Raw genomic sequence first — 26,427 nt, 5'->3', positions numbered from 1 at the left:
CCAGCAAACTCGCCCAGGGTCACGGTGCCCGGACCTCGCCAAGGAGAATCCTCGCACCTGCCTTCTCCTTGGTCTTAGGGACGGTCCGGTCCCCATGGCGGGACGCAGAGGCAACTCCCGACCCTCGCCCAGCTCGCCTGGTCAGGGAGCGCGCCGTGCTAAATAGTCACGTGGGGAAAGGGACATCCCCTCGGAGCTGGGTACCCCCGGAGACCTGAACGAGACGGGCACCTATTGAGATGCGCTGTCGGGGGGCGCGACGCAGGAGCAAGCGGATTTAGGACTTCTTAGGGAATAGGCCAGCGCAAGCCGGCGGCTGGCACCTCCCTCCCCGCCGGGCCTCCCCTCCTCACCCGCGCTCCCCGAGGGGTAGCTGTCTCTCCCCTGAGCGTCGTGCCCTCGGGGCTCATCTCAAATCTTCTGGCCTCGAGCCCCTGCGCTGCGCCCGGCGCTGCGGCTCAGGACTGGCCGATTGCCTGGCGCCGGCCACCCTGGCGCTTCACAGACGCTGCCGCTTTAGTCCTCACTGCGGCCGCCTCTCACGTCCGAGATGCAAAACCTGCACTATTATTCACGTCATATTTTTCTTTACATTGGTCCACTTTTATTTTTACCTAAAATGTATTAAAAGTGAAACTTTACGCTTTGATTAAAAGTTTTCATTGATATACGTTATTGACACTAGTGGGCTCAATCGTTTCAGAGAATATGAATGTTTACAAAATTATGGATAAGGTTTCTTTATTTATTAAGAAAATCGGTACAGCTCATTAAGATGGAAAATTCATTTAAATATACATTTTGTCTTATTTAATATTCTGAAGATTTATTGTATTTAAAGCTAACATTGAAAGCGTTAAAATTCAGTTTGTATATGCTTAATTCTATAAATAAACAGCTGTTAGGATTTATTTTTTTGCAAAGTTTACATCTGCAGTTCAAAAATGACAAGTCTTCATATTTTGTGCCTCTTAAATGATTTAAATCATTTCAACTAAATGATTTGCTGTGTTCATTTTACATTTTTTCACCTAGTTTGTCACTCTTACTTGCTATGCATTTATGTTAAATGTTTACACAACAAAATAAGACTGTAAATATTTTCTTCTCTTTAGACACTTTAATCTCCTAACTTATTGTAATTCCAAGTATGCTCTGTCAAAAATGGTAAGACATTTTCTACATCTAAACTGTCCTTGAAACTCCAAGGATGGCCACCGAGTCACCATGAAGGTTTATCCCCTCGCATTGTAAAATTAACAGCGCTACAGTAACCATTAGATTATTGCCATGGTAAAGTACTTTTACACTTGGAAAGATCACCTTACCTGCCAAAGACCAAGGACTGTTACCATAAATATCAATTACTCTCCTATAATCCTAGAGAACCCTGCCTGTCTTCACAATTCCTGAAAGGGACTTTGTTTTCCTTTTACAGATTAGAAAACCGCCCCTCAGAGTGGGTTGAGTGGCCAGTCTGAGGAGCACAGCCACGGCTGCGGGAGGAGCGGGCGTCCCACCCCGCCCAGGCCCTGATCTTTGCCCCCTCGCCGCCTGCGGGTGGGGGCTGGTGGGCAGGGCCTCTGTGGCCCAGCGCCCAGTGCTGAGCCAACAGTGGACAGTCCATAAATATTTGTCAGGTGAAGCAAGAAGGTGGTTAAATAAACGAAATTGGTGTGTTTTATTACTAGACTGGTGTGCACTGTCACCTGTGCCGCTGAACTCACGCAGGAGAGGTTCCAGCTGCTACAGAAGGATGCCCCAAGCTGAACCCAGGAAACAGCGCAGACGACTCCTTTTCTAGTCAATTCATTTTTCCCGCCCCCCCCACCAAAACAATGACAATGTTTACTTTCAAGTTATCTTTATGTATTTAAAATCCCAATTGTCTTTAAAAATGTTAGTGTAAATAAATGTTAGTTACTTTTGCTACAAACAAGCTTGAAATAACCATTTGCCCCTCCATTCTCAGGGAGATCAATTTTGATATCAAGATTTTGTGGCAAAGGCTGTGGCTGCCCGGTCTTCCTAGGAGGCCCGACAAGGCCTGTCAAATTCCCGTCAGTGAGCATTCTACAAAGGGAAGCCCCGATGGGGGAGGGGAGGCAGGGCCTTTTGCAAAACAGAAATGGGGCTCACTTATTGGCTGTAAAATAAGATTACCGTGTGCCCAGGGGGAGGTAAGGTCTGTAAGAACTAGGTCTGAGGCTTCGAAAGGCGGGTTAGGATCAGCCTCCCTTTTTATGGTGACTAATACAAAAAATACAGTTAACGTCATTAAAATGCACCCTCTTTTATCTCCCTATCCTGCCCTCATTATTCATCTCAGTTGGCCGAGAATAGGCCTTTGCTCACTGTACAGACACACAGGAATGAGTGGTTTTTAGGCGTGAAAGTTTGCAATCACACCTTTCAACCTCTGACCTTGGATGTCTTTCCAAGAGTGGGGTGCATTTAGGGATTTTCCCGGCCCCCCCCCAAAGGTGGAAAAACGTCTTTTCAAGCAATCTGTTCTACTCGTGAAAAGACAAAAGGGCTGTTTTCTAGGAAAGGATGGGGGAACCCTTGCTGTCCTCGGAATAGACCTCAGGTTTGCTGTTGGGGTAATTTAAAAAAGCTACCTGCAAAGTGAAAACTTTGGTGTAAAAAAGATACGAATGTCCGGGACATTACGCTGAGTGAAAAAAGACGATTCTAAAAGATCCCACACTAGATATTTTCTGTGTGCAAATACAACATATTTTGAGATAACACAACTTTAGAAATGGAGGAAAGATGAACGATGGGCAGGGTTTGGGGGTTCGGTTACAAAAGGGCCACAGGAGGGTCTTCGCGTGACGGAACGCTGTATGTGGAGACACGAAACTACACAGGTGATAACGTTGTGTAGAACTTAAATACACGCAAACGAGGACAAGTCCATTTGAGGAAATCTGAATGAGATCGGTGGAGTGTATCAAAGTCAATATCCTGGTTGTAATATACTTTTTTTCTTTTTTTTTCTTCCAGTTTTGCGAAGTGATAGCACTGGGGAAAACATGGCAGTGAATTATTCCCTACAATTGCCTGTGACCCTACAATGATGTAAACACACACGCCCGCAGGGCAGCTGCTGCGCGCTGCGCCGGCCCTTCTCACGCCCTGCGCACTCGGGGGAAAACGCAGTGACTCCGCGCGTCCCCCAGTGGGTCTGCAGGGACCAGGATCCCGGGGGCGGGGCCGGCGGGGGGCGGGGAGCGCGGCGGAAGTGACGTGTCGGGGCGGGCGCGCACCTGGGCACCTGGGCGGACGCGGCTCCACCGGGCCGCTCAGGGTGCGGCGAGAGGAGCGCTATGGAGGGCGACAACGGGAGCCCGTGGGCCCTGGGGCTGCTGCGCACCTTCGACGCGGGCGAGTTCACCGGCTGGGAGAAGGTCGGGTCGGGCGGCTTCGGGCAGGTGTACAAGGTGCGCCATGTCCACTGGAAGACGTGGCTCGCCATCAAGTGCTCTCCGAGCCTGCACGTCGACGACAGGTCCGTGGCGGAGGCGGGGGCGCCGCGGCGCCAGGGCGGGCTACGGGGCCGGGCCGGGGTCGGGGCGCTTGGGGTCGGGGGGTCCCCTTCTCACCACTTGCCTCTGGAGTAGCCTCGGAGGGAAAACCCAGCGCCAGGCGAGGCCATGAAGACCCCGGCGGGGTCCGCGCGGCTTTGCGGGCGGGAGGGACGCGGCGGGAGGTTGGCGAGCTCCGGGTCTCCCTGCGCACGCCGGCTCCCCGGGCTGCGGCTCGTAGGGGAGACCTCTGGGGCAGCGTTTGACCAAGACTTGGTCAAGTGCCCATTGGTGCTACCTGGCTTCCCGTGAGGCCTCGAGTTTTGAGGGGCGCGAGCTCGCCGTGTGCCTGGGACTTGCGCTCCCCGGAGGCGCCGCCGGCCCGCCCGGGACCCACCTCGGCGCTGCGGTTTGCGCCCGGCTTAGAAAAATTGCCGTGTGTGGATCTGGGCTTTGTGAGTTAGTTAGACTCCGTTCGACTTACTTAGTAATTTACGTTGGGGCACAAATTGGTGTAAGACGGTAATTATTTCGGTCGGAAGCACCGGCTTGGCTTGGCCAGGCTTCCCCGGCGCCCTGGCACTTGCGCGTTGTGCTTGGGTGTTGGGGTGGGAGGAGGGTCTCCAGAAGCAGCTCTTTTGTTTTTCAGCATTTGCAGTGGTGTTTAAATAATTTATATGCATGTTTCAATTGAACACGTTTCAATTGCTTATCCTTGGGTGACGTTTGCATTCTATAGGGAAGTTCTGTTGTTTGTGTCCTGTATGGAGACCTCCCCTCCCCCACTCTGAGACAATCAGCTCCCTTTAAACCCGGCCTAGCCTTCGCGGTCCGAGACCTGGTTTCTAGACCACGGCTTACTGAGTGATGGGGACCCTTTTCACTGTGTGTGTCCCCAGGACTAGGGTGCATTGAGGGACGGCAGGGGGCTGCCTGGCGTGCAGTAATGAGTAGGCTCGGGCAGAAGAGACCCCGGTGCACCCACGGCCTTTGTGTTTTCGTGGTGGCCTGGGAGGTTATACAGTAGATGGATGGCTTTTTGTGGAAGCCTCAAAGCCAGTGTTTCTTGGGAACGTCAGTACAGTGGTGACAAGTGTCATAAAAATATCGCTAACTCAAGGGTGAGATCCTTGTGAAGCTATGCAAGCGCTTCCCTCCCTGTGCCACAGGTCCTGGGAACCGCTCAGGCTGGGAGCGGCGCTGTGGTTATTTTGATGAAATGCAAACCACTTTGAACACCAGCCAGTGGTTAGATCCTGAAAGGTAAGACGCTCGCCTTCGAGGGTCTTTAGGTCTTGGGGACTTTTGTCTGATGGAGCCTTCTGATCGGAGTGAGTTTTCTTCATCGGTGGAGGTTTTACCACCAGTTTCTTGTATTGGAAGAGCTAAGTAAACAAGCCGGTCCCCAGGCTGACTGACTCATCAGCCTCTATCCACAGAATCTGTTATTTCCCGTGACCGAGCCCTTGTTTCTTCCGTGGCCCAGCTGGAGGTAGGGTTTCTCCACTTGAGGCAGGTCTCTTAGGCTCTTGCATAGCCTGGTTGAAAACTGTTTTGTCCTTTAACTGGAAGCCTTTCCTGCCCTGCCTGAACTAGGCAGGTGGTGGCACGTACTGGGCGGCCAGGTCGAGGTCAGCATTTCCCAACAGGAAGCCACTCGCCTCCTGTACTCTGCCAGCTGGGTAGAGCAGGCTGGAGTTCTGCCTTTGCAGCACAGGTTGAGTTCTCCGGTCGAGAAGATGGTCAGAGCCCTGGTCTTGGCAAAGAAAACGCCTCTCGCTTAACTATTGACTGGATCCAGCTTGAACTCCTCCTTAGGCTGCAGTGCAGCAGGGGCTGGTGGCCCACAGTCCTGCAGGGTTGCCGCTAGACCTCAAAATAGTTTTCGCTGCCCAACATAGGCAGGTCGGCCTCAGCGCTCTTTTGACAACTGCCTCCCACCCCACCTCACTATTTGCAAGCTGTTCCTGGAGTGGGAAGTAGGACTTTGCGGGGTTCCTGGGTGCAGCCCCCAGCCCTTTACCCCTCCGGGCTGTCTTGACTCGCCTGTTTGAAGAGCGGCACCTCTAACCCCTGCCAAGGGGGCCTGGGTGCTGGGTTGCAGCCTCCTTGGGCTCTGCCTGGGTGTGGTCTGAAACTGGCTCTGTCCTCGGAGGGCTGGGAGAGACTGAGAAAAAAGGCAGACCACTCCAGATAGGGGGTGGCAGGTGTAAAAAACAAGAGAACCAACTTACAGGCTTGTCTCGGGACTCAAGACAAGTGGTTTTCTGCACCCGCCCATCAAATCATAAAGGTTTATGGAGTCAGTCACGTGCCCTCGTCGTGAGGACCTTCCCCAACACTGGGCCTTTTCTTTCCCAGGGTGATCCGAGTCACTTTGCACCCTCCTCTTGTTACACCGGGACGCCCCCAGGTACAGGTGTGGGCCAGGCCGACTTTTGCTGGCTGCTTGTCTCTCCTGGCTCCCTCCCTGCAGCTGCCCTGGCCCCCAGCACCGTGGGGGGCTCCTCCAGCTGCAGGCTGCCCCAGGCCTTGTCAGCATACTTCCTTACCGGAAAGTGGGGGCTGTCCAGCCCCAGACACCCTGATGGTCCCTGGGGGCAGGTGACACTGCGTGGGTCTGCTCCTTATGACTGACCTTCAGGGGTTTCTGGGGCCCTGGGTGGAGTGTTGCCATTAGGCCAGAGGAGGTGACTCCAGAGGCCCCCTTCTTCCAGCCCCAGCCCTTGGGCTAAAAGGAAGCCCTGAGTGACTGAGTGTCTGGCCGGGCGCCCGGCCAGCAGGTAATGCGCCATCGGCATGGCTCGTCGGGACGAGCCTGAGCAACCCTTGGGTCTGCAAGTACACGACAATCCGACAAGCCCGTTTCTTGTCAGTTTTAAAAATAGCAGTGTGGGAACCCTCGCCGGCTCCCTGGGAACGTAATTGGGTTTGTGCGTGGCGAGAAGGCCTCGCCGAGCCAGTCAGCTCGGGGGTGAGTAAGCCTCTGCCTGCTGCCTTTTCCCGAAGGCGGTTCCAAGCCCTGCCTCCCGGGGGCTCTTTGTTGCTGAATACTGTTCACCTCCCCCAGCCCGGCCCCTCTTCCATCCTTTCCCGCTTCTCCGCCTTCGTAGGGCCACATCCCAGGGCCACCCTTTTCCAAAGTAAATGCTCCCGGAAAAGGAGGGGGAAGCCTTCGGCCAGTCCTTGGTCTCTGGCATTCCTCCTGACCGAGCCTGGAGGCTTCTCTCACGAGTGTCTCAGACACGATCGATTGGTGTGACATTGCTGCTTTCTCCCACTGCAATGTCCCCCCTGGACAGGGTGGCCTATTCTTGGACCAGCCCTAAATGACCAAAAAAAAAAAAAAAAAAGGAAGGAATGTTAAGTGCTATTGAGAAAGGATTTGTAACACATTGAGCCCCAAGTTGGTCCTGTTAATGCCCAGAGATTTTCCTACCCAGGCCCAAGGCGGTCCTGGGGGTTGGGGCCCCCTCTCCATTCCTGCTGGTAACTGGGAGTCGCACCCCTCCCCCGAGAAGATGTTTTCAGAAGATTACAGAGGAGAAACCTGATGCCAGTCCTACTGCATTGTGCCTCCTGGTAGCTACGCTTTCAGCACGGCCGTTTTTTAGGCTGTTTTTGGGCTCTTTTAATTAAGACGGATGTGCGTGCATTCCTGAGGCTGGAACTTCCCTGCTAACAGTGAAGGTGGGACTTGGTGGTGATGGGACCGTGACCACGTTGGCCCCCCACCCAGCCCTGCGGCTCTGGGACTGCTTTGCCAATCTCTCCTGGTTCTAAAATAACAATATAGTAATCGTAGTAATAGATCAACATTTCCTTTTGTGTTGTCAACATAAACCAGACACGCTGCTATGAGGAAAAGTGTATTTAAAAAAAAAATTGCCTTTGATGAAAACAAAAAATAATTGGTAGTTTCTTTCCGGAAAGGGGCACTTTTCTGTCTTTTTCCAGTGGCTCCCGAGAGGGCCAAGTTCAGGCTTATTGAATTGCAAATACTGCCGAGGTTATCCGATCCGGGAAGGGCTGTGGCTGTTGCTTCCCGAAGCTGGAGGTGGCCCTTGGGGCCTCCCATGGGGGGAGGTGTTCTAGCCGGGTACCTCAGGAGCAACTGAAGAATGGGTGAAAGGATGGGGTCACTTGGATTTGAGTGTTATGGTTACTAGAAGATAAGTGAACATTTTTTTTGTGCCGACCCTTCTGAACACAAGCAAGACTGGCGCTTAGGGGACGCTGGCCAACCCCGCTCCCAGCCCTGTGCCATGTAGTTGAACCTCCTGCTGGGTGAGTGGGGAGGACCCCCCCACCTTGTCCCAGGGAGATGTGGTGACAGACAGGGAGGGTCCTCTCTGAGCTAAGGCATTTCTTAGTGAACTGCCACAAAGAAGATGGTTGGTCCCTGGAAACTGACTTATTTCCCAGGGTAGCTGGTTTTTCTTGACGAAATGTCCTGAGATGTGTGTCGTCCTGAGATGTGCGTCAGCCGTGCAAGCTCGGCATTGATTCTAAAGAGGGTACGAACTCTCAGAACATTCAAGCTGTGATTAGCTTTCTGGAGCTAACTGGCGGCGGTGGCCCTTTTGATTTATTTTTTTAACTGAGGTAAATGTGGGGTCCCTGTTGGGTAGGAAGGGCCCGGGGTCGGGGAGAGCTGGGCAGAACTGGCTGACTTCGTGCGGTGGGGAGGGAGGGCTGAGTGGGGAGGCAGAGGTGACCTGCCAGCGGCTGTTACAGTCGCTGATGAGCGCAGCCATCAGAAGTCACCTGAGTTTTATGCTTTAAGCCCTTTTGAAATGGAAGAAAACACTTGATTTGCAGAGCGGCTCAGCGTCTGCCTTCCTGGGGTTGACTTTGCTCTCAAAATCCTTGTTTGTTACCAGTCAGGCTTGGCATGGAGGGCTCACTCTCAAAATGTGTGCTCAACGTGGAGAAACGGTCTGCTTGGTGGCCAGCCTGCAAACGGCAGCACTGTCCATTCCCAAAAGCCTGCACCCCACATCCTGCAACGGGGGCGCGGTGGGTGAAGTGCCTGGAGAGCGGCGTGGCCAGCCGGCCACTTGAAAGTCACAGGCCTGTCCCTTAACAAAATGGGAACCCGAGCGGTTGCAGGTGCTCAGTGAGTGTTGTTAGTGGCAGTTTTGCCGCCGCACGTGGATGACAGACCAGGCCTCCCTGGGAGGAGAGAGGAGCCGGCCCTGTGGTGTCATTTTCTCTCTTCTTCTTAAATGACCGGCTTTGTTTTTGTTTTTAAACGACGCTTGACCTTCGCACCAGCCCTCCTAAAGGTGCCTGTCACACAGGGTTGGGGTCTGCCGCCATGTCACCCCAAGGCTGCGGGCCTGGGCCCAGCACGGAACCTACGGAGGTCCCGCTGAAGTGGGGGAGCAGCTCAGCCTTGGCCAGGGACCCCCAGAGGCTCGCAGAGCACTCCTGTGGACATCGTGCTCTCCATGAATTGTCTGTGCAACCACAGTGCTGAGGAATGAGTCCTGCAGAGCTTAAACTAGTTTTGTCTTGTGTGACATCATCATTCGCCCCGATCCTGTTCCTCCTTTCTAAGGCCAGTGGGATTCTTTGCTCCTGAGCCTGTTCACAACCAAACTCTTGACCCCCCCCCACACACACACCTACCCTTCATAAATGGGGAACCCCAGGAGATCAGGGTGGCGCCCTCTCTCCACATCCAATCAGTCATCCAGCCTGGGACTCCCGCCTCCCTCCTGAGCCCTCGCCGCCCTTCCCCCACTGTAGTTAGGGACCCCCTTCATTAAATCTCCCCTAGGACTCTCTGTACCGCCCCTACAGACTACTCAGATTTTCAACCGCACTTCTTGTCTTGGTGATTTTTCATCTTCTCTCCTAGAAGTAGCGAGCCTGGTGAAGGCAGCAAAGGGTCTCCTTTGCCATCACTTCTGATGTGTAGATGTACTCAGTAAATATGTGTCAATCAACGAATTTTAATAAGATATAGATGAAAACTCAAGTAAATGCCAGCAGTACTTCAGGGGTGATTCCAGGGGTAGAGGTTTAAGTTTGGTTGGAATGCATCGGCTCCGTACCAGGGGTCCTCAGACGTGGTGTCTGGCACTCCTGCCGGGTCCTTCTTTGCCTTGGGGACCATCCTATGTGCAGCTCCCTGGCCCCCATCCCCTGGATGCCAGGTGCAGCCCCCAGTTGTGACAACCAAAATGCCTCCAGACAGTGCCCAGTGTCCCCTGGGGGCAGTCGCCCCCAGGTGAGAATCACTGGTCTACACGGAGCGGTCCTCTCCCCGATACCCACCTGGTACCCACCGTGCAGCCCCCTGGAGGATGCTCGCTGTGGGCTTGGCTGGCTCCCAGCTGTGGGGGCTGGACAAGCGAGCAGAGGGCCTGGGATCCTGGCCAGGCCCCCTGGGCCCCAAATAGGAGTGTCCCCAGTGAGAGCTGAATGCAGGTAGAGCGTGGGTGCTGCAGCCGCTGGTAAACTGTCATCTGGGCTCGCGGCCACCCCCTCCCTGGGCAATGTTTCCATAACTGTCAGGGCAGTCTGGGAGCATGTGGGCTCAGAGGAGGCTGATCAATGAGAAACCGACTGGCTTTGTTGGAGCGCTTTCACATTTCTCACACAGGATTCTCCGGCAGGCTAGGAAGTGGGAGCAGGTCCAGGTGGGCAGGCAGGTAAATCTAGGCTCCATAAGATGGTGAGCCTGTCCTGGGCTATGGGCACGGTGGCCTGTGCCGGACTCTGCATTCTGGGGGAGTCCCTGAGGTCGCCCCAGCCTGCTGCCTGCTCGGCTCTGTTCGGACGCTGAGCTGCTCAGTTCCCAGCTCCTGCAGGGCACGTCTGGGCATGTGGTTCTGGCCTTTTCCTTTAGAGGCTCCAGCACCCTCCTGGAACCCATTCTGGAGCAGGGCCTGGGAACCTGCATTTCAGCCCCCTTCCTGGGTGCTTTGTGCTGCGCCCTGGGAACCGCCAACCTAGGATCCTCCTGGGGTTTGGCCTTTTTTCTCAGACTTTCACCCCAAATGCTAACAAACACCTAAGTGCTGGGGTCTAGTCTGCAAATTCACGGGCTGCACCAGGAAGTGACCTTAGACCAGGGGTTGCACACTTTCTTGAGAAGCTAGAGAGTAAATGTCACAGGCTGTGTAGGCCGCAGGGGCCATATGTGAAAGCATGAATGCAGCCGTGTGAGTCGGGGAGACCGTCTTCCAGTCAAAGTTTCTTTACAAAAACACAGCGGTTTGGCGGTGCCCCGAAAGGTTAAACTTAGAACTACCACACGACCCAGCAGTTCATCCTCGGTGTATATCCAAACGGGAAAGCAGGGGCGTGAACAGACACCTGTGCACCCATTGTACAGATTATAGCATTATTCACAGGAGCCTAAAGGTGAAAACAACCCAAGCGTCCATCAATAGGAACACACAAAATACGGTCCATGCACACAGCGAAATATTCAGCTGTGAAAAGAATGAAGTCTGGGTATATGTTACAACGTGGGTGGACTTGAAAACATGATTAGTGATATAGGCAGTCACTGAAAGGCAGATATACGTGATGCTCCTTCTGTGGGGTCCCCAGAGTGGGCAGATTCATAGAGACAGGAAGTAGAAAAGCACTTGGGGGGCGCTGGGAGGAAGGCGCTTCAGTTGGATGGGGACAGAGGTTCTGTTGGGGACAATGAAAAAGTTGTGTGTGTAGATAGTGGGGATGCTGTCACAACGCTGACTGTGTGTGATGCGTTTGAATTGTACACGTAGGAATGGTTCAATTGTGTATTTTTTACTACAATTTAAAAAAGTTTTTCAAAGTGGCTCTCAGCAGACCCCCGTTTTAGACGCACGAGCCATTCATTGAAGCGTGGGGTTGGAGTCAGGAGTAACCGGGCCAGCTGGACGGTTGCCTTAAAAGAGAAGGTGAATTGCGTTCTTCAGACAGATAATTCGCGACAGCCGTTAGTCCAACCTCAGCTTCTCTGCCCCGATCCCGAGAGAGGGACTCGGCACCAGCCCCCTCCCTCAGGCCCCAGGCACACGGCTCAGTGCTACCTGCGGGTTTTCAGGGAATAGTTAGAATCTCTCTCCTCGTCACTCGTAACGACCCCACGCTGCACAGGTGTGCTTGAGCAGCCGTGACACCGGAGACTTTGGGCCGCCCAGAATTTAATCATGTGACGCGAAAGTGCGCTTCGTCTGTGGGTCCACGCGTGCATGCTTGTACGTACGTGTGCACGTGTCCTAGTGACTTTCTCGCTCCGTGGACCTGGTTGCCTCGTGGCCGTTGTGCTTTGTGTGAGTAGCCGGGGGACTACTGCGTGCGTGCTTCTCACGCCCTTGAACTTTTCCAGGGAGCGCATGGAGCTTTTGGAGGAAGCCAAGAAGATGGAGGTGGCCAAGTTCCGGTACATCCTGCCCGTGTACGGCATATGCCGCGAGCCCGTGGGCCTGGTCATGGAGTACATGGAGACGGGCTCCCTGGAGAAGCTGCTGGCCTCCGAGCCGCTGCCGTGGGACCTGCGCTTTCGCATCATCCACGAGACGGCGGTGGGCATGAACTTCCTGCACTGCATGTCCCCGCCTTTGCTCCACCTGGACCTCAAGCCCGCCAACATCCTGCTGGACGCCCACTACCACGTCAAGGTAGGGGCCTCCCCGTGCAAGGACCAGGCGGGCGGGAGCAGGCCAGTGGGGTGCGGTGTTGAGGAGAGAACGTTCGGGTCAGTGTGAGGCCGGAAGAGGACGTGCTTCTTCCTGTGGGAACGCACGTGAAGCAGAAGCCTCTCCCAGCACAAGAGCTCCCAGAGTCCCCAGTCTCATCGGGGTCGGTGTAAACACCACCACACGTGTGGCTGGAACACGGGCTCTGTGGACATGGGTCACTCCCCGAGTCCTGGAGTTTGGGTCTGAAATCTGGGCGTCCTGGCAACAAAGAGATGGTGGATTTGCGCTTTCTGGTTTTACTGGATGTCTCAGGGTACTGGGTGCCAGGAAGCGGGCCATGGGTCAGCGGTCCCAGTGTGGCCATGGTAGGATGTGTCCCCTTGGTGGCTGTAAGGGCTGGGGCGGTGGGAACACGGGGGTGCTCTGAGATGGAGGCTGCCGTGCCGTGGAGAGGGTACGGGGGGCTCACTCTGTTCTAGTAATGCAAGGCCGGCCTGCGAGGGCTGCTCTTTCTTTGGGATGAGTTTATAAAGCAGAAAAGTGTAACGAGTAATATAATTGAAAACCAGGTGCTGGCCACGGGGAGTTGGCAGTTAGGAGCTTCATGGCCTTTGTGTCACTGACTGTCCTTTGCCAGGCCTTCCTTGCTGGGCTGTCCTGCTGCCACACTGGGAGTTTGGGGTGGGGGTACCCGTCATGGTTTCTTCCCATGGTGCTGCCCACACGCTCGGGGGGCCTGGGTTATCTGCTGGTCTTCAGGATGTGGTGGCCTCGTCCCCTTCTCTTCCGCCTGTGCCTGAGCGAAAGGGCACAAGAGGGATGGCCCGATTCCCTTCCAGTTCATGCTGGGGACAGAGGGACTCGCCTGCGTGTCGGATGCTGTTGCCTCCCTGGCAGGACCGTTCCCTGTTGTCCCGAGGAGGATGAGGACCCGGAGTCAGTCCGGCCCTGCCCCCAGCTTCCTCTGGGCCTCAGTTTCCTCACCTGTGAAAGGAGAGTGGGACTGAGGGACACGCACACGGCCGCTCCCTGTGCCGGGACATTGCAAGAGGCACCCCAGTCCTGGCCGAGCCAGCCCCAGGCCCGGGGGAAGTCTGTTCTCACTTTGGACACTAATCACATGTTGTCCCTTAAGTAGGGGTCACTCAGTAAATAGAGTTTAGCGGAAGATGGAAGTACTTTCCTGTCCTGTTTCCTGGTGCTCGCTGGTGCTGGCCGCACAGGACCCTGCCCCACGAGCACAACAGAGTTCTCACCAGGGTGTGTGGCGCGTGGGTACCCAGAGCCTTTGCTCTCAAACTTGACTATATACAAGGAAGGGAAGGGAATGGCAGGTCCCTGCTGCGGGCCAGAAGCCCCGCCTGCAGGAGCTGCCCCCATTCAAAGTGACGGACCCAGTGGACAGTGGCCTCCGGCTCCTGCTAAGCTGAGGCTCAGAGGGCTTAAATCATGGCCCAGTGTCACCCACGTTGGGGTCGTGGTGTTGCCCTGTGGGACTGGGTCTTCAGAGAGCCTCAGGCTTGAAAGCCTTCCGGTCACGTTCAGGACCGCTGCTGTACCAGACGGCTGCTTGGATGTGCTTTCTTAGGGAGACGGCTGGTGGGCGCCCAGGTACTTGGACAGGTGTGTCTGCAGCCAGGTCCCCTTGAGGTGTCACTCATCTCAATGCATTCCCTTTCCACTCTCCTAACAGGTCGTGTGGAATGTGTGGCCTCCCTTAGAGGATCACGGTGACACCGTCCAACGGTCCTCTTTACATGCACAGCCCCCTGTCCAGCTTGGGGGCAGCGCCCCTCGGTTGTTGTGAGGGGTCAGGACAGTACAGCGCCTGGCTAGGCGAGGGCCGGCAGCGTTGGTGCTGGTACCTTTGTGGCTCGTACATAGTCGTCTTTTCCACGCTGGGATGGGGATGTGTACCCAGGGGTGGTCCCCGTGCTGGGTCCACACGGGCACTCAGTGCTTGCTCAGTAAGGGGACGAATGCTGTTGTCTGACTGGCTCACACCGAGGTCTCGCTTTCCTAGTAGGTCACGTCTGCACTGGTTCTTGAGGGGCCTCCATGTGAAGTTTCTTCGCCCTCTCCTTCTAAGCACTTGACTTGGCAGGCCTGGCGCTTTCTGGCAGTTTAATCAATGGGTAAAAATTCCTTGAGGAGCCCAGCAGCATGGCTGAGAAGGGAGCCGGGTAGAGCGTGCGTGGACTGGTCTCCGGGACAGGAAGTGCGGTGACGCTGAGGCTCCCGCCAGCCCTCGTCCCAGCGTCCTGAAAGGCCCGTGCGGCAGCTTCTGTGTGACTCCCCTCTTAATCAGCCGTGTTACTCACCTCACACAGCCCCAAACAAACAGAAAATGTGTTTATGTAACATGTTTCTTTCATTCTCAGACATGGCTAATAGGGTGTGGAAGGCAGAGGAGCCTTGTTTGAGGTCATCGATTGGCCACCGGATTTCTGGGCTCTTTTCAGTTTGGCGGTTATTTGCAGCAACAATCATGAAATCAGATCACACGTTGTCAGCCCGTCCCCTTACCCTGAGCCCTTAAGACTCCCTTTTGTCCTTAGATGGGACGATGCGAAAGACAAATTTCATAGCGAGTGGCGACTTCACAAAGTATTAAAGACACTTAATATTAAAGTAGCACTTATATTAAATATGCTAAATAGTAGTCTTCAAATACTAATTTTAATGTATCGGTAGTAGACCCGTTTCGAGTTGAAGAGGAAATAGCGTAGTTTAAAATCTCAGGCTCACTTCTGGCCCAGTTTGCCCAGACGAGACAGTATTCGGAGGGTTGTCCCGGGTCTACAATGACCTCTGTCTAAGACAGCACAGCCCCGACTGCGCCCTTCGGCCCTCGTTAGTCTCCCTTGTTTGCTGTGCACAGGGTCCGCCCAGGGCCCACTGTTGAGGGGCCGGGAAGCAGGTCCTGGGCAGGACCGGGAGGAAAAACCCTGCGGGCAGAGGGTCAGCAGCCGACAGGCAGTGCTGGTTTCTGAGTTTGTATATTGACACCAGAGCCTTTACATACAATTTATGCTTGTTTTCTTTTACCAAGTCCATTTTGAAGCAGCTGGCTATGTCTGAAAAGCACAGACATAAAGAGAAAAGGCTGCCAGCGAGGCAGGGGCACTGGGTACCAGGGTGCTCACATGGCTGCGAGCTGCTTTATGATCTGCAGGGTCCACGTGATAGCTTTATGCTGGGAACGGGTGCTTTCCCTTCCGGAGTGGGGAGTTTCTGGAAGGCTAGGGAACGGACAGCTACCAGGGGCCCAGGAATGGCCGGCTGGCCTCCCTCGTGGACCCACGCCCATCCTGGCCCAGCCTGACCGCAGACATGGAGGGCCAGGTCCACTTCTCCGGGCTTTCTTCCTGCCACCTTCCCGCAGATGTGGTCAGAGATCCCTTGGAGGACTGAGTCTGCAGGCAGAGCTTCTCCCTGCCTTCGGCGATGATGACGCCGAGCCATTGGCACATCTCGTGAGCTGGCATGGTGAGCCCAGAGTTAAGGCCTGACTCAGCCCCGTTGCCTGTCGCTCCCTAGGTGTGCTTGAGGAGGAGCCTGGAGTTAATTAGGATGTTGAAGGAGTCTATACGCCTTGAAGGAGAAGATAAAGGGTCCACTTTCCTCATGGATCCTGAGTCCCTTAATGCCGGTGCATGTGGCCTGGTCCCACACACAGTGTTTTGGTGACTTCCAGGTGGGGGCCTGGAGGACAGCTGGTGTCCCTTGCCCCCAGGAATCTGTGTGACATCACTTCCCCCACTGTGGGTGTCCGTGCCGTGAACTGTCAGGACTCCTTTGTCCAAAGGAGTTGGGGGGGCGGGGGGGGGCAGGGCCTGAGTAGCTGGGGTCCCGGTGCTCCTCCAGGCTGCAAAGCCCATGTGTATCGGACCTTTATTTGGGTGTCATGTACTTGGTGAAGGAGGTAGCAAGTGTCTGCTGATCACAGAACGTTCCAGGTGGAGGACGAGGCTGCGTGGCGTATGTTTTGCTTGCTTTAAAGGGCTTCTGAAGGTGCAGTTCCCTTTAAAGGACTTGCTGCCACTTGCCCGCCTGCCCAGCTGGCACAGTTGCATAACTGGATTGCCTTAGCGCCGGGCCTGGCAGGCCTCACTTCTCACATGGCGTCTGAAAGCCCGGAAACGCCAGGCGTTGCTTTTTCCCTTTCCACCGACACAGGCTGTCAGCCACAGTAGCAAGCACGGCAGTGATCCCTCTGGGGTCCTCTCACAGCACACTCCTCCCTAAAGTGTAATATTTGCTCCCCCATCCATCACGTTCTTCCTGGCTCCTCCTAAGCCACGTGCCCACCTGCCCAGGGGAGCACAGGTCACGGCTCTCAGAGGTGGTTCCTGAATGTGCTGTACCACCTTGTGGTCCACATCATCCGGGGTTGCAGGGGGATGCTGACCAGGCGTCTGAAATGGCAGCCCAGGTGCCAGGCTCCGCAGGGCGCCCTCCAGGAGCTCGCTGAGCCTCCTTCCAACTGCTCTGTTACAGATTTCCGACTTTGGGCTGGCCAAGTGCCACGGACTGTCCCACTCACACGATCTCAGCATGGATGGCCTGTTCGGCACCATCGCCTACCTCCCTCCAGAGCGCATCCGAGAGAAGAGCCGGCTCTTCGACACCAAGCACGACGTGTACAGGTGTGTACAGGTGTGCAGCCCCCAGGGCTCTGCGTGCCAGGCCCGGCAGGGGCTCTGCGCCCCGAGTCTTCATGCTCTGACAGGCAGTTTTCCCAGAGGCTTCTGCTACCATCAGATAGGAGGTCCGTCCAAATGAAAGGGTTTGAGGTTTTCAGCCAGTGGGTAGAGGCTGCCCCAGGTACCCAGGACACAGTTATCTCCTGTGAGAGCTGCCCATGAAGGGGGACGATCTGAATGGCTGGTGCCACTAGGGCCAGTTATGTAACCAGACTGGCAGCCTCCACACTGTAAAAGCTTTGGCGTTTTTATAAAGCGTGGGTTTTATAGCTTGTCTGCTGAGAGAGCCTGCAGCTTTAAGTGGTCTGTATGTCCGTATCCAGTCCCGTGTGGCCCAGCAGCTCGTATCTCCTCAGAGGAGCGCAGACAGCTATGGAGTGTCAGTGGGAGTTAGCACTAGAGGACAGTCCCCAGTCATCGGTGCCTGCCTGTTCTAAATTGTAAAGGTCTCAATCACAGACTTCCTAGAGAAGAAGAGAGGGCGGGAGGGTGCGCACAGGCTCTGAGTCCCTTCATTGTAGTTCTGGTTTCCGAGCAGTGACCCTCCCTGAGCCCCGAGCACTGGCGCTGGCGCTTTACCTTTTGTCATTGCCACCGCCAGGCCGACTGGTTTGACAATAACCATCGTGCATGTGCTTAGCGAGGGGTGCTCGTCACAGCTTGTAGTGTTTGGGGAGAATAGGATTCTCTGTTTATTTTGGAGTGGAGAGTCTGAACGTTTGAACTTGCAGATTACAATTATTTTTCGATGGAGAGTTCTTGGGCCGCTGTGAACAGCCGCGACAGGATGTTGGCTCACCGTTTGGACTCCTGCTTTTGTTTTTTAAAAAAATTCATCAGATTGAGCTCTTTTTTTTGACGTATACAGAGTAATTTTATATACTACATATATATCATCTCCAGCAACCGAAAACGGGCTCTGGGAAGCTCAGCTGGATTGCCAGCCTGTTCTCCTGGCTCTGTCCAGCTCTGACGGCCTCTTGGGGGGCAAGTTACCCACAAGGCCCAGAGCTGCTGTCAGCACGTGACGCCCGGTGCTTGCAGGAAGGTGGTGGCGGATTCAGCCGACGTGGGCCCCTCTGCCCATGAGCTGACAATGGCCCTTCTTTTGGGGGCTCCCTGGTGCTCTTGGAACTCACAGCTCAGTTGGCAGGGTTTCATCCATTGTTTAACAACGGAGCTATCATGTTGCTGACGTGTTCCACAATTGTTTGTTCATGAGAAGAATGTTGCTGTTATCTCTCCCTCTGGTGTGATGACTTTGGGGCGGGGGGCGGCTTCAAGCGTGTTGCTGTGAGAGCTTTTGGCTTTATCTGAGGGTCTGGCTCACACACTGACCTGCCTGGTTTCCTTCCAGTTTCGCCATCGTGATCTGGGGGGTGCTGACGCAGAAGAAGCCGTTTGCAGGTGAGTGGATTCGTCTCGGGGATGGTGACTGGAACAGTGGGGGTCACTCCTCATGGTCCTTTTCTGCTTAAGCAGTGCCTGTACCCTACATTCCCCTGGGGGGACGGGGCTGCTCTGTCCTGCCCAGGAGGTCGGCACAGAGACCCACGGCCCACCTCACCGCCGCTGGGCCTCTGCCCACAAAGCGCCCTTGCAGTGTGATTCACGTACAGGAAAAGGCACAGATCTGGTCAGTGGGCTTTTTTAAGGTGTCAGCTAATTCCTTTGTGTGTGTCTGTGGTAGAAGACACATAACGTGGAATTGACCGTTTTAACTAAGTATGCAGTTCAGTGGCGTTAACTACGTTCACAGTGTTGTACAATCACCACCACTATCTAGTTCCAGAATGTTCCCCCCGAAAGGAAATCCTGTACCCACTGTGTCATTTCCCATCCCCCAGGAACTACTAATCTGCTTTCTGTCTCTGGATTTGCCTGTTGTTTCCAACTGGTTTTTTTATTTGGTGGTAATTTTCTAATTTTTAATTGTAATTGTAAAATACACATAAAATTACCATCGTAAGCATTTCTAAGTATGTAGTTTAGTCGTGTGAAGCACACTCACAGGTTACCAGTTCCAGAATCGGTGAGTGGATTTTGACACAAGTGGGTACACCCAGGTCACCACTACCCGCCCCAGAGCTGTGGCCTTTCTTCCAACCACGATTCTGGCTTGTGTCCTCAGAGTTTTGTACCTTGACTTGATACTGAAACTTACCATGAAAGTCATGTACCTTTTTGTTTCAGTGGACAAAGAGTTCCTTTTCCTCCACAGGCATCTGTGGGCTACTCACAGTGTTCTGTGGCTTGACCAAAAATACGTAAACACACAAGTCAGAGTCAATGTGTGGCCCCAGGTCTGTGAGTCCCTGCTGGTTGAGACACAGACGAGGCCAGTGTACGTCCTGTCCATATGTCTTTCTACCCATCACCTGGTCTCCCTCCTTCCTTCCTCCTCCATGGAGGTCCATGGTCTGGGGTTTTTTTAGCTTACCAGTCTGCCATGCAATGATCTCATGGACGCAACACCCAGGGTCCGGTAGATCAAGAACAGAGGGCTACGTGCTCTATTGCTTCGTAGACAGGGGAGCTCAAGTTGCAGGAGCAGAGGGCTTCCCGTGAACTTTTTCCATCCACATTTGGCAGTAGAAAGTCCTCCAGGTGTTCAGTTTACTTTTGTTTTATCTGGAGGGCCTGTTGGGTTTTTGGAAGTGCGAGTTCTCATGGAAATAATGTTTAGATACCTAAGAGAGTATTGCACAAGATTTAACGGGAAAGTGGAACAAAACATCAGAGTAGAGTCCTGGCAGCTGTCGGGGACTTTGGGCCAATTTCCCACAGCTGCTGGTGTGCATCCGCTGCCTCCAGCCTGCAGCGCTCCTGGCCGTGGGCGTGCTGGGAACTGTAGGGGTGGGAGGGCTGGTGGGAACAAGACGCATGGAGTCCAGCTTGATGGGCAGTGTGGTTTTAGGCTGAGTAGAGGGAAAGTCTGGCCCACAGAGGGTCACTTGGGGCCCCTCAGTCTGTGACCAGGATGATATTATGATAATGAGCCTGTGCGTGTTTCTGAAGGAGGTTGGAAAGAGGATACAGGTGGGGCCCCATGTTATGAATTTTGGGGAGGAGGCCGGAGTCCTGGCTGGCCCACTGCAGAGGCCAGCGAGGGCCTGTGTTTTAGAACAGGAATTGGATTTTAGGGAGATTTCTGTCATCGGAGGGAGATTTGGGTGCACTTGGGGGCTGGGTGATGAGACTCCAGGATTCCTACATTTGCCTCTCTTCAGCGGGCACGGGCCAACTTAGAACATGTCTCATCAGATGTTTTTCTCCTTTGAACTCGCTTTTCCTTTGAGTCCGGTGCCCAGAAAGATGTGCTGTGTGATATAACACATGGATTCCGTTTGATGGCTCATAGGTGGTTTCTGAAACCTGGAAGCTGGGGAGCAGACATGCCCTGTGAAGATAAGGCTTCACGAAAGCTCTGGGCTTTGAAAAGGAAGTCTGGTGGTGCCTGGGCTACCGCGTGTGGGGGTGCGGGGACGCACCCGAAGGCTCATCCCAGCACTTTCCCGCAGTTGTGTTTCCTCCCAAAGAGAAGGAATCCGGCTCCAGCCCCGCAGAGCTGCCCTGACTTGTGCACCTTTCCTTTGTAGATGAGAAAAACATCCTGCACATAATGGTGAAAGTAGTGAAGGGCTACCGCCCCGAGTTGCCGCCCGTCTGCAGAGCCAGGCCGCGCGCCTGCAGTAACCTCCTGCGCCTCCTGCAGAGGTGCTGGCACGGGGACCCGCGTCAACGGCCCACCTTCCAAGGTGAGTGCCTGGAGAGGGCTCCCAGCTCGGGTCTCCCAAACGTTGCTACGTGGCCCATCTGCTGGTGTCAGGAGAGAGCCAATGAGATGACCAGGACAGGGTCGGGGGGCAGGCCCGGGTGGGGAAGGCTGTGCAGAGATAGGCGAGCCTGGCGGGAACGGCTTGGCCACCATGCCTGCCTGTGGCCCTTGCACGCAGGGCCCACCTGGGTGGATGGAGCTTCAAGGTCAGCTCCAGCCATCCACCCCAAGCTCCAGCCCAGGCCTGGGCTCGCTGCCCTGAGAAGCCTGGACTTGGTGTCTTAGGTTCACACAGTGGCGCATCTTTTAGGGACGGGGTGACTGCGGGCCTGAGGAAAGCCTGCTGGGCTTTCTTTGCATTTTTCTTGGGGTCTTATCCCCAGGGATCCGGTGTGTCATTTGGTTTGGAGAGTGATCCTGATGGAATTGAAACGGATCACTGCATTTGAAACAGGGGACAACATGGATGAGGTGGGGGCCTCACGTGCCGGTGCTCGCAGCCCTGACCATTGGGGGTAGCCCTTGGGGCTCCCTTAGAGGAAGACTTCTTTGGGAAATGAACCCCGAGGTTCTTACTTGAATCTGGCAAGACCCTGCAAATAGTTGCTGACGGGAGACCCCGTGGATCACCTGGGAGCTCCTTTCACTGGGGTGGGACATCGCAGTGCTGACTGAGTCCTTGAGTTGTAGACACTTTGGGGTGTCGCCTCTTCTTCCCTGCCTGAGATGGCATGTTTAAGTAGAGCGTGCGCGGAAGTCATTGTCCAAGTGACAGGCCCTTTTGGTTTTCTCCCCAAAAGAAATTACTTCTGAGACCGAGGACCTGTGTGATAAACCCGACGACGAGGTGAAAGAGACAACGCAGGGCCTAGATGTGAAAGACCGCCCGGAGCCTAAGAGCGAGGTACAGGGCCCGGGGTCCCTTTGTGCTGGGCTGGAGTTTTCCAACCCGAGGCCTCCTTTCCGCAAACTCCCCGCCAACCGGCCCCGTGTTAAGGCTCAGCCTGCCCCCTCTGAGCCACATCCCGTGCCAGTTGGCCAGGGAGTCCTGCAGGCAGTGGCAGGATGCACCCATCCCCACCTCCTGTCTGTGGTTACAGTTGAACAGTGTGGGCCCATGGGTGACACTAAAAAGCCACCAGGTGGGTGCTCTTTGAACCAGGGAAATGGAAGGCCGCTGCTGAGTCCAGCTGGGGGAGGGGACCTGGGTTCTGAGGGGAGGGGGTGGTCTTTGTACCCCTGGCTTGGGGATCTTCTCATAAATGATTTGTTCAGTGAGTGCCGCATGGGTTATGTAAGATGTGCTAAGAAACTCCAGATGCCTGAGCTAACTGAATACAGTAATAAGACTTGTACAGTGAAGCCTGGTACCCAACTTTATAACGTGTTATCTGGTATTGGGCAGCTCACACTGGCCGTTGCTGTGAGGCTGGGTAATGAGTGAACATTTCTGGACAGAGGGGTGTGTCCATGAGGTCAGGGTGCAAAGGTACCCCGGGGAGGTGAACTGGCCCCTGACAAGGAAAAGAAAGTGGGTGTGACTCATTGCACCAAAGCGCCAATCAGCAGTTCCTGAGAAGAGGGAGAATTTGGGGTCAGGTGGGCGTGGACCGGGAAGAGGCCTGAGTCACCCTCAGACTCTCGTCACCACCAGACATCTGCCTTCCTCGCTGCCTGTCAGGGGAGGCCCTCTCAAGGGTTGGGTCACATGCTGTCCCTGTAGCTGTGACAACCCCCTGCTCTTGCCCACACACAGCTCCAAGCCACGCGTGCACAGCTCAGAGGAGAGCCCACCCGTTGTAGGCAGTGGGGTCGGGACCCCAGCCCCAGGGTCCCCACCGTCCTTTGTTTCTTACCCTGCTGACTTGTTCCGGGGACTCGGCCCAGCTCTGAGTTTCCCGCTCTCGCAGCCTGTCCACATTCTGCCTCCCATCCGGGTAACAATGCCTGCCATGCGCTGAGCAGGTGGGGCCCAGGGCAGCGTGCTGCCAGACTTGCAGTTTTTTATCAAGTCGGTCTGTCCGCCTGGGGGCCCCAGCGCAGTGTCGTGGGGCTCCCGGCTGCTGTGCTGTGCATATGGTACCGGGCAACTCCCTGCCTGGTGGACTGGGGACCACGTGTGCCTTTCCCTCTGTCTGCGCTGTGTGCCGTGGATGGAGCCTCATCCAACCCTCTCTGCCCGTCCTCGCAGGCACCCGTGTCCACGCCACTCAAGCGAGCCTCAGCTCCGGCCCTCGATAAAGACTACAGCCTTTCCGAGCTGCTGTCCCAGCTGGACTCGGGCATTTCCCAGACGCTCGAGGGCCCGGATGAGCTCAGCCGCAGCTCCTCCGAATCCAAGCTCCCGTCAGCCAACAGTGGCAAGAGGCTGTCGGGGGTGTCCTCGGTCGATTCTGCCTTCTCCTCCAGGGGCTCGCTTTCCCTGTCTTTCGAGCGGGAGCCTTCAACGGGCGGTGAGTGGAGGCCTCCGTGCCCTGGGAAACTGCGGGCGTGATTACGGGCTGGTGGCGGGCAGGGTGTGGGGACATCTAGGAGCAAGCGGAGAAAAGAATGAGGCGTCCAGGTTCTTGACCTGACAATAATTCTTTGTTGTCTCCATCCCTTCACTAGCTGGTCTTGGGTGTCAGTGGCATGGTTGGTGTACTGAGCCCAAATCCAGAGATGAGTGCTGGCCGAGCAGGTGACACTAAGTGTTAATGGCTACGAGCCTGCCTGTACCGGAGGGTCTCGTTGTGGCAATGCTGGTGCAGGGTGTGACCTCAGGTTTACAGGATGGAAAACCCAGGGGATGAATCGAGCCCCACACTCTCTTATGGAGGCTGGCCCTGCACCCCTTTGTGGGTGCCAGGTAAACACCCTCACACATTCTCCTTGGAGGTTCTCACACTCTACCTGTTGGAGGGGCCCTTCTCAGTTAGCTCATCTTATCTTTCCATGTTACTTTTGACGGGCTTTTTGTTTCAGAAGGTGCTTACCCTGCCCCACATGCTGGTCCCTGGGTGTGGTGCTCACTGAAGTTCCCTCACTGCCACCTGTGCCAGAGGGTTGACCCCCAGGTGTGGGGGGTGGGGGAGTCCCTGGTAGACCGGGCAATTCCTCCTGGAAGGGAGGACTTTTCCTGGGTGCTGGGGGCCTCCTGGGATTTTCAGAGTGGAATATTCGGGGCAAAAGAGGGCATTTGGGGTTGAGAAAATGTCTTACAAAGATGCAGAGCTGGGGGAGGCCCAGCTGGACAGGTTGGCTGCAGGTACCCAACGGTGGTGAGGTTGAAAAGGAAAGAAAGACCTGTTTCCCGTGGAGGAAGCTCCTGGTCCGCTGCTCTCAAATGGCGCCTGTCTTCACGCTCAGGGAGCATCAGTTACTGGTGCCCCCAGATCTCAGTGTTAAAATCCCGAGTCTGGACTGAGGTCCCATTTTCTTGCCCTCCTGTGCGGGATCCCTTGAGCATGTTTCTGGTGAGGAGTCTTCCGTGGTGCGAATCAGAGCTCTAGATAATGTAGTGGTCCTTTTACGTTAAGTGGGACCTCTTCGTAATGAATAATGAGTCCTTAGCAACACAAGACGCCACTCAGAAGCTGGGCTGGGAGCAGGCTGGCGGGCCCTGCAGGGGTGTCCCTGGGGTGGGGGCTCCTGCCTCCCTCCCTCCTTCCTCTTAGCAGTCACTGCCCCATTTGTGAGCCCCAGCAAGCAGGGGCCTGAGTTTCACATCCTTTATCTAATCACGACCCTACAGGATGGCTAGAAGGGTTTTAATTTTGCAAGTTGACAAAAGAGCCCCTTGGAGACATTTAACTAACCTGCCCAGGGTCTCCGCACTAGGTCTAAAATTAAATCAGCAGGGACAACATGACACATAAGCAAGCGTTCAGGTAAATCACCTGGAGACCATGGGGGAGGTGTGGGCGACCTCAGGATGCCAGCCTGGCCTTGGGAGAAGCCTGGGGGCCAGCAGTCTCATCTGACCCTTGCGTCTGCTGTCCCCGCAGATCTTGGCACCACAGACGTCCAGAAGAAGAAGCTGGTGGATGCTGTGGTGAACGGGGACACTAGCCGGCTCATGAAGATCCTGCAGCCCCAGGATGTCGACCTGGTCCTGGACGGTGGCACCAGCCTGCTGCACCTGGCCGTGGAGGCCGGGCAGGAGGAGTGTGTCAAGTGGCTCCTCCTCAATAACGCCAACCCCAACCTGACCAACAGGAAGGGCTCCACGCCGCTGCACGTGGCCGTGGAGAAGAGGATGCGGGGCATCGTGGAGCTCCTGCTGGCGCGGAAGATCAGTGTCAACGCGACGGACGAGGACCAGTGGACCGCCCTCCACTTCGCCGCCCAGAACGGGGACGAGTGCAGCACGCGGCTGCTGCTGGAGAAGAACGCCTCCGTGGACGCCGTGGACTTCGAGGGCCGCACGCCCATGCACGTGGCCTGCCAGCACGGGCAGGAGAGCGTGGTGCGCATCCTGCTGCGCCGAGGCGTCGACGTAGGCCTGCCGGGGAAGGACGCCTGGCTGCCGCTGCACTACGCCGCCTGGCAGGGCCGCCTGCCCATCGTCAAGCTGCTGGCCAAGCAGCCAGGGGTGAGCGTGAACGCCCAGACGCTGGACGGGAGGACGCCGCTGCACCTGGCCGCCCAGCGGGGGCACTACCGCGTGGCCCGCGTCCTCATCGACCTGCACGCCGACGTCGATGTCTGCAGCGGACTCGCGCAGACGCCCCTGCACGTCGCCGCGGAGACGGGCCACACGAGCACCGCCCGGCTGCTGCTGCACCGTGGCGCCAGCAGGGAGGTGGTGACGGCCGAGGGCTACACCGCGCTGCACCTGGCATCCCGCAACGGGCACCTGGCCACCGTGAAGCTGCTGGTGGAGGAGAGGGCCGACGTGATGGCTCGGGGGCCCCGGAACCAGACGGCGCTGCACCTGGCCGCCGCCGGCGGGCACGCCGACGTGGTGGAGGAGCTGGTGAGCGCCGACGTGCTCGACCTGGCGGACGAGCAGGGGCTCAGTGCGCTGCACCTGGCCGCCCAAGGCCGGCACGCCAAGGCCGTGGAGACGCTGCTCAGGCACGGGGCCCACGTCAACCTGCAGAGCCTGAAGTTCCAGGGTACCCACGGCCCCGCCGCCCTGCTCCGGCGAAGCAAGACCTAGCTCGCTGCCCTCGGAGACCGGGCCCGAGTGGGGTCTTGTCCCGTTGTTGCGTCCCGCCGTGGAGACAAAGCGATCGATGCAGTGCTGGTGAGCTCCCCTCACCTTGATGGCCTGGTGGCAAGTGACGACCAGGCCACCGAGAGGCAGGTGGCTGCTGAGCCTTGAGTCATGCGGGAGTCTGCCTGAGTGTGTGGTTACGAGGCGCTTGACACTCTCACCGTCAGTGCGCCTGGTGTCAGAGGGACGATGGTCGGAATCATTTCGTCGTGCTCTTGGTCCTGGTGTGAGTCCCTCCGTGGTGGTCACCAGCGTGACGGAGCCCACCCTGTCCTGAGCTGAGGCCCCAGAGCACCGAGTCTGGGGAGGCAGGAGCCGGAGGAGCTGTGTCTTCTGGCGTCCTTTGCAGCGGCAGGCAAAGCAGCCTGCTTCGGAATGTTGTACTGGAATTCTTGTTTTATAGAATGTTGTCCGTAGGTGAACACAGTTATCAACTGTTGCTTTAAATCGCTTAAAAATGTTCCTATCATTGGATAGTCTAGTCTGAGGAATGTGTAGAAAGTAACAGGTGGGTTTTTAAACAAAACAGTGATCTCACCAGCCCTTCCACCGCCAGATCTGCCGT

General features: G+C 55.7%; 1 protein-coding gene across 2 annotated transcripts; it reads left to right on the top strand.

Annotated features, from left to right (window-relative positions):
- Positions 1–3,279: 3,279 nt before the first annotated feature.
- Positions 3,280–25,946, top strand: RIPK4 (receptor interacting serine/threonine kinase 4). 2 transcript variants are annotated; one of them, XM_033089335.1, is made up of 9 exons: positions 3,315–3,514; positions 4,700–4,793; positions 11,866–12,157; positions 16,679–16,827; positions 18,242–18,291; positions 20,484–20,642; positions 21,463–21,566; positions 22,854–23,115; positions 24,649–25,946. In XM_033089335.1, the coding sequence occupies exons 1-9, from the start codon at positions 3,454–3,456 to the stop codon at positions 25,803–25,805; spliced, it is 2,328 nt and encodes a 775-aa protein (XP_032945226.1). In that variant the 5' UTR covers positions 3,315–3,453; the 3' UTR covers positions 25,806–25,946. The 2 variants fall into 2 exon arrangements, with proteins under 2 accessions (XP_032945215.1, XP_032945226.1); XM_033089324.1 differs by lacking the exon at positions 4,700–4,793 and having other exon boundaries at positions 3,280–3,514.
- The last annotated feature ends 481 nt before the right edge of the window (positions 25,947–26,427 follow it).

This window comes from Rhinolophus ferrumequinum, chromosome 2 (genome assembly GCF_004115265.2).
Source record: "Rhinolophus ferrumequinum isolate MPI-CBG mRhiFer1 chromosome 2, mRhiFer1_v1.p, whole genome shotgun sequence".
In the NCBI taxonomy this organism is placed as follows: domain Eukaryota; kingdom Metazoa; phylum Chordata; class Mammalia; order Chiroptera; family Rhinolophidae; genus Rhinolophus; species Rhinolophus ferrumequinum.
Note: the sequence above shows the minus strand (reverse complement) of the source record. Positions and strands in the feature narration are given on the sequence as shown.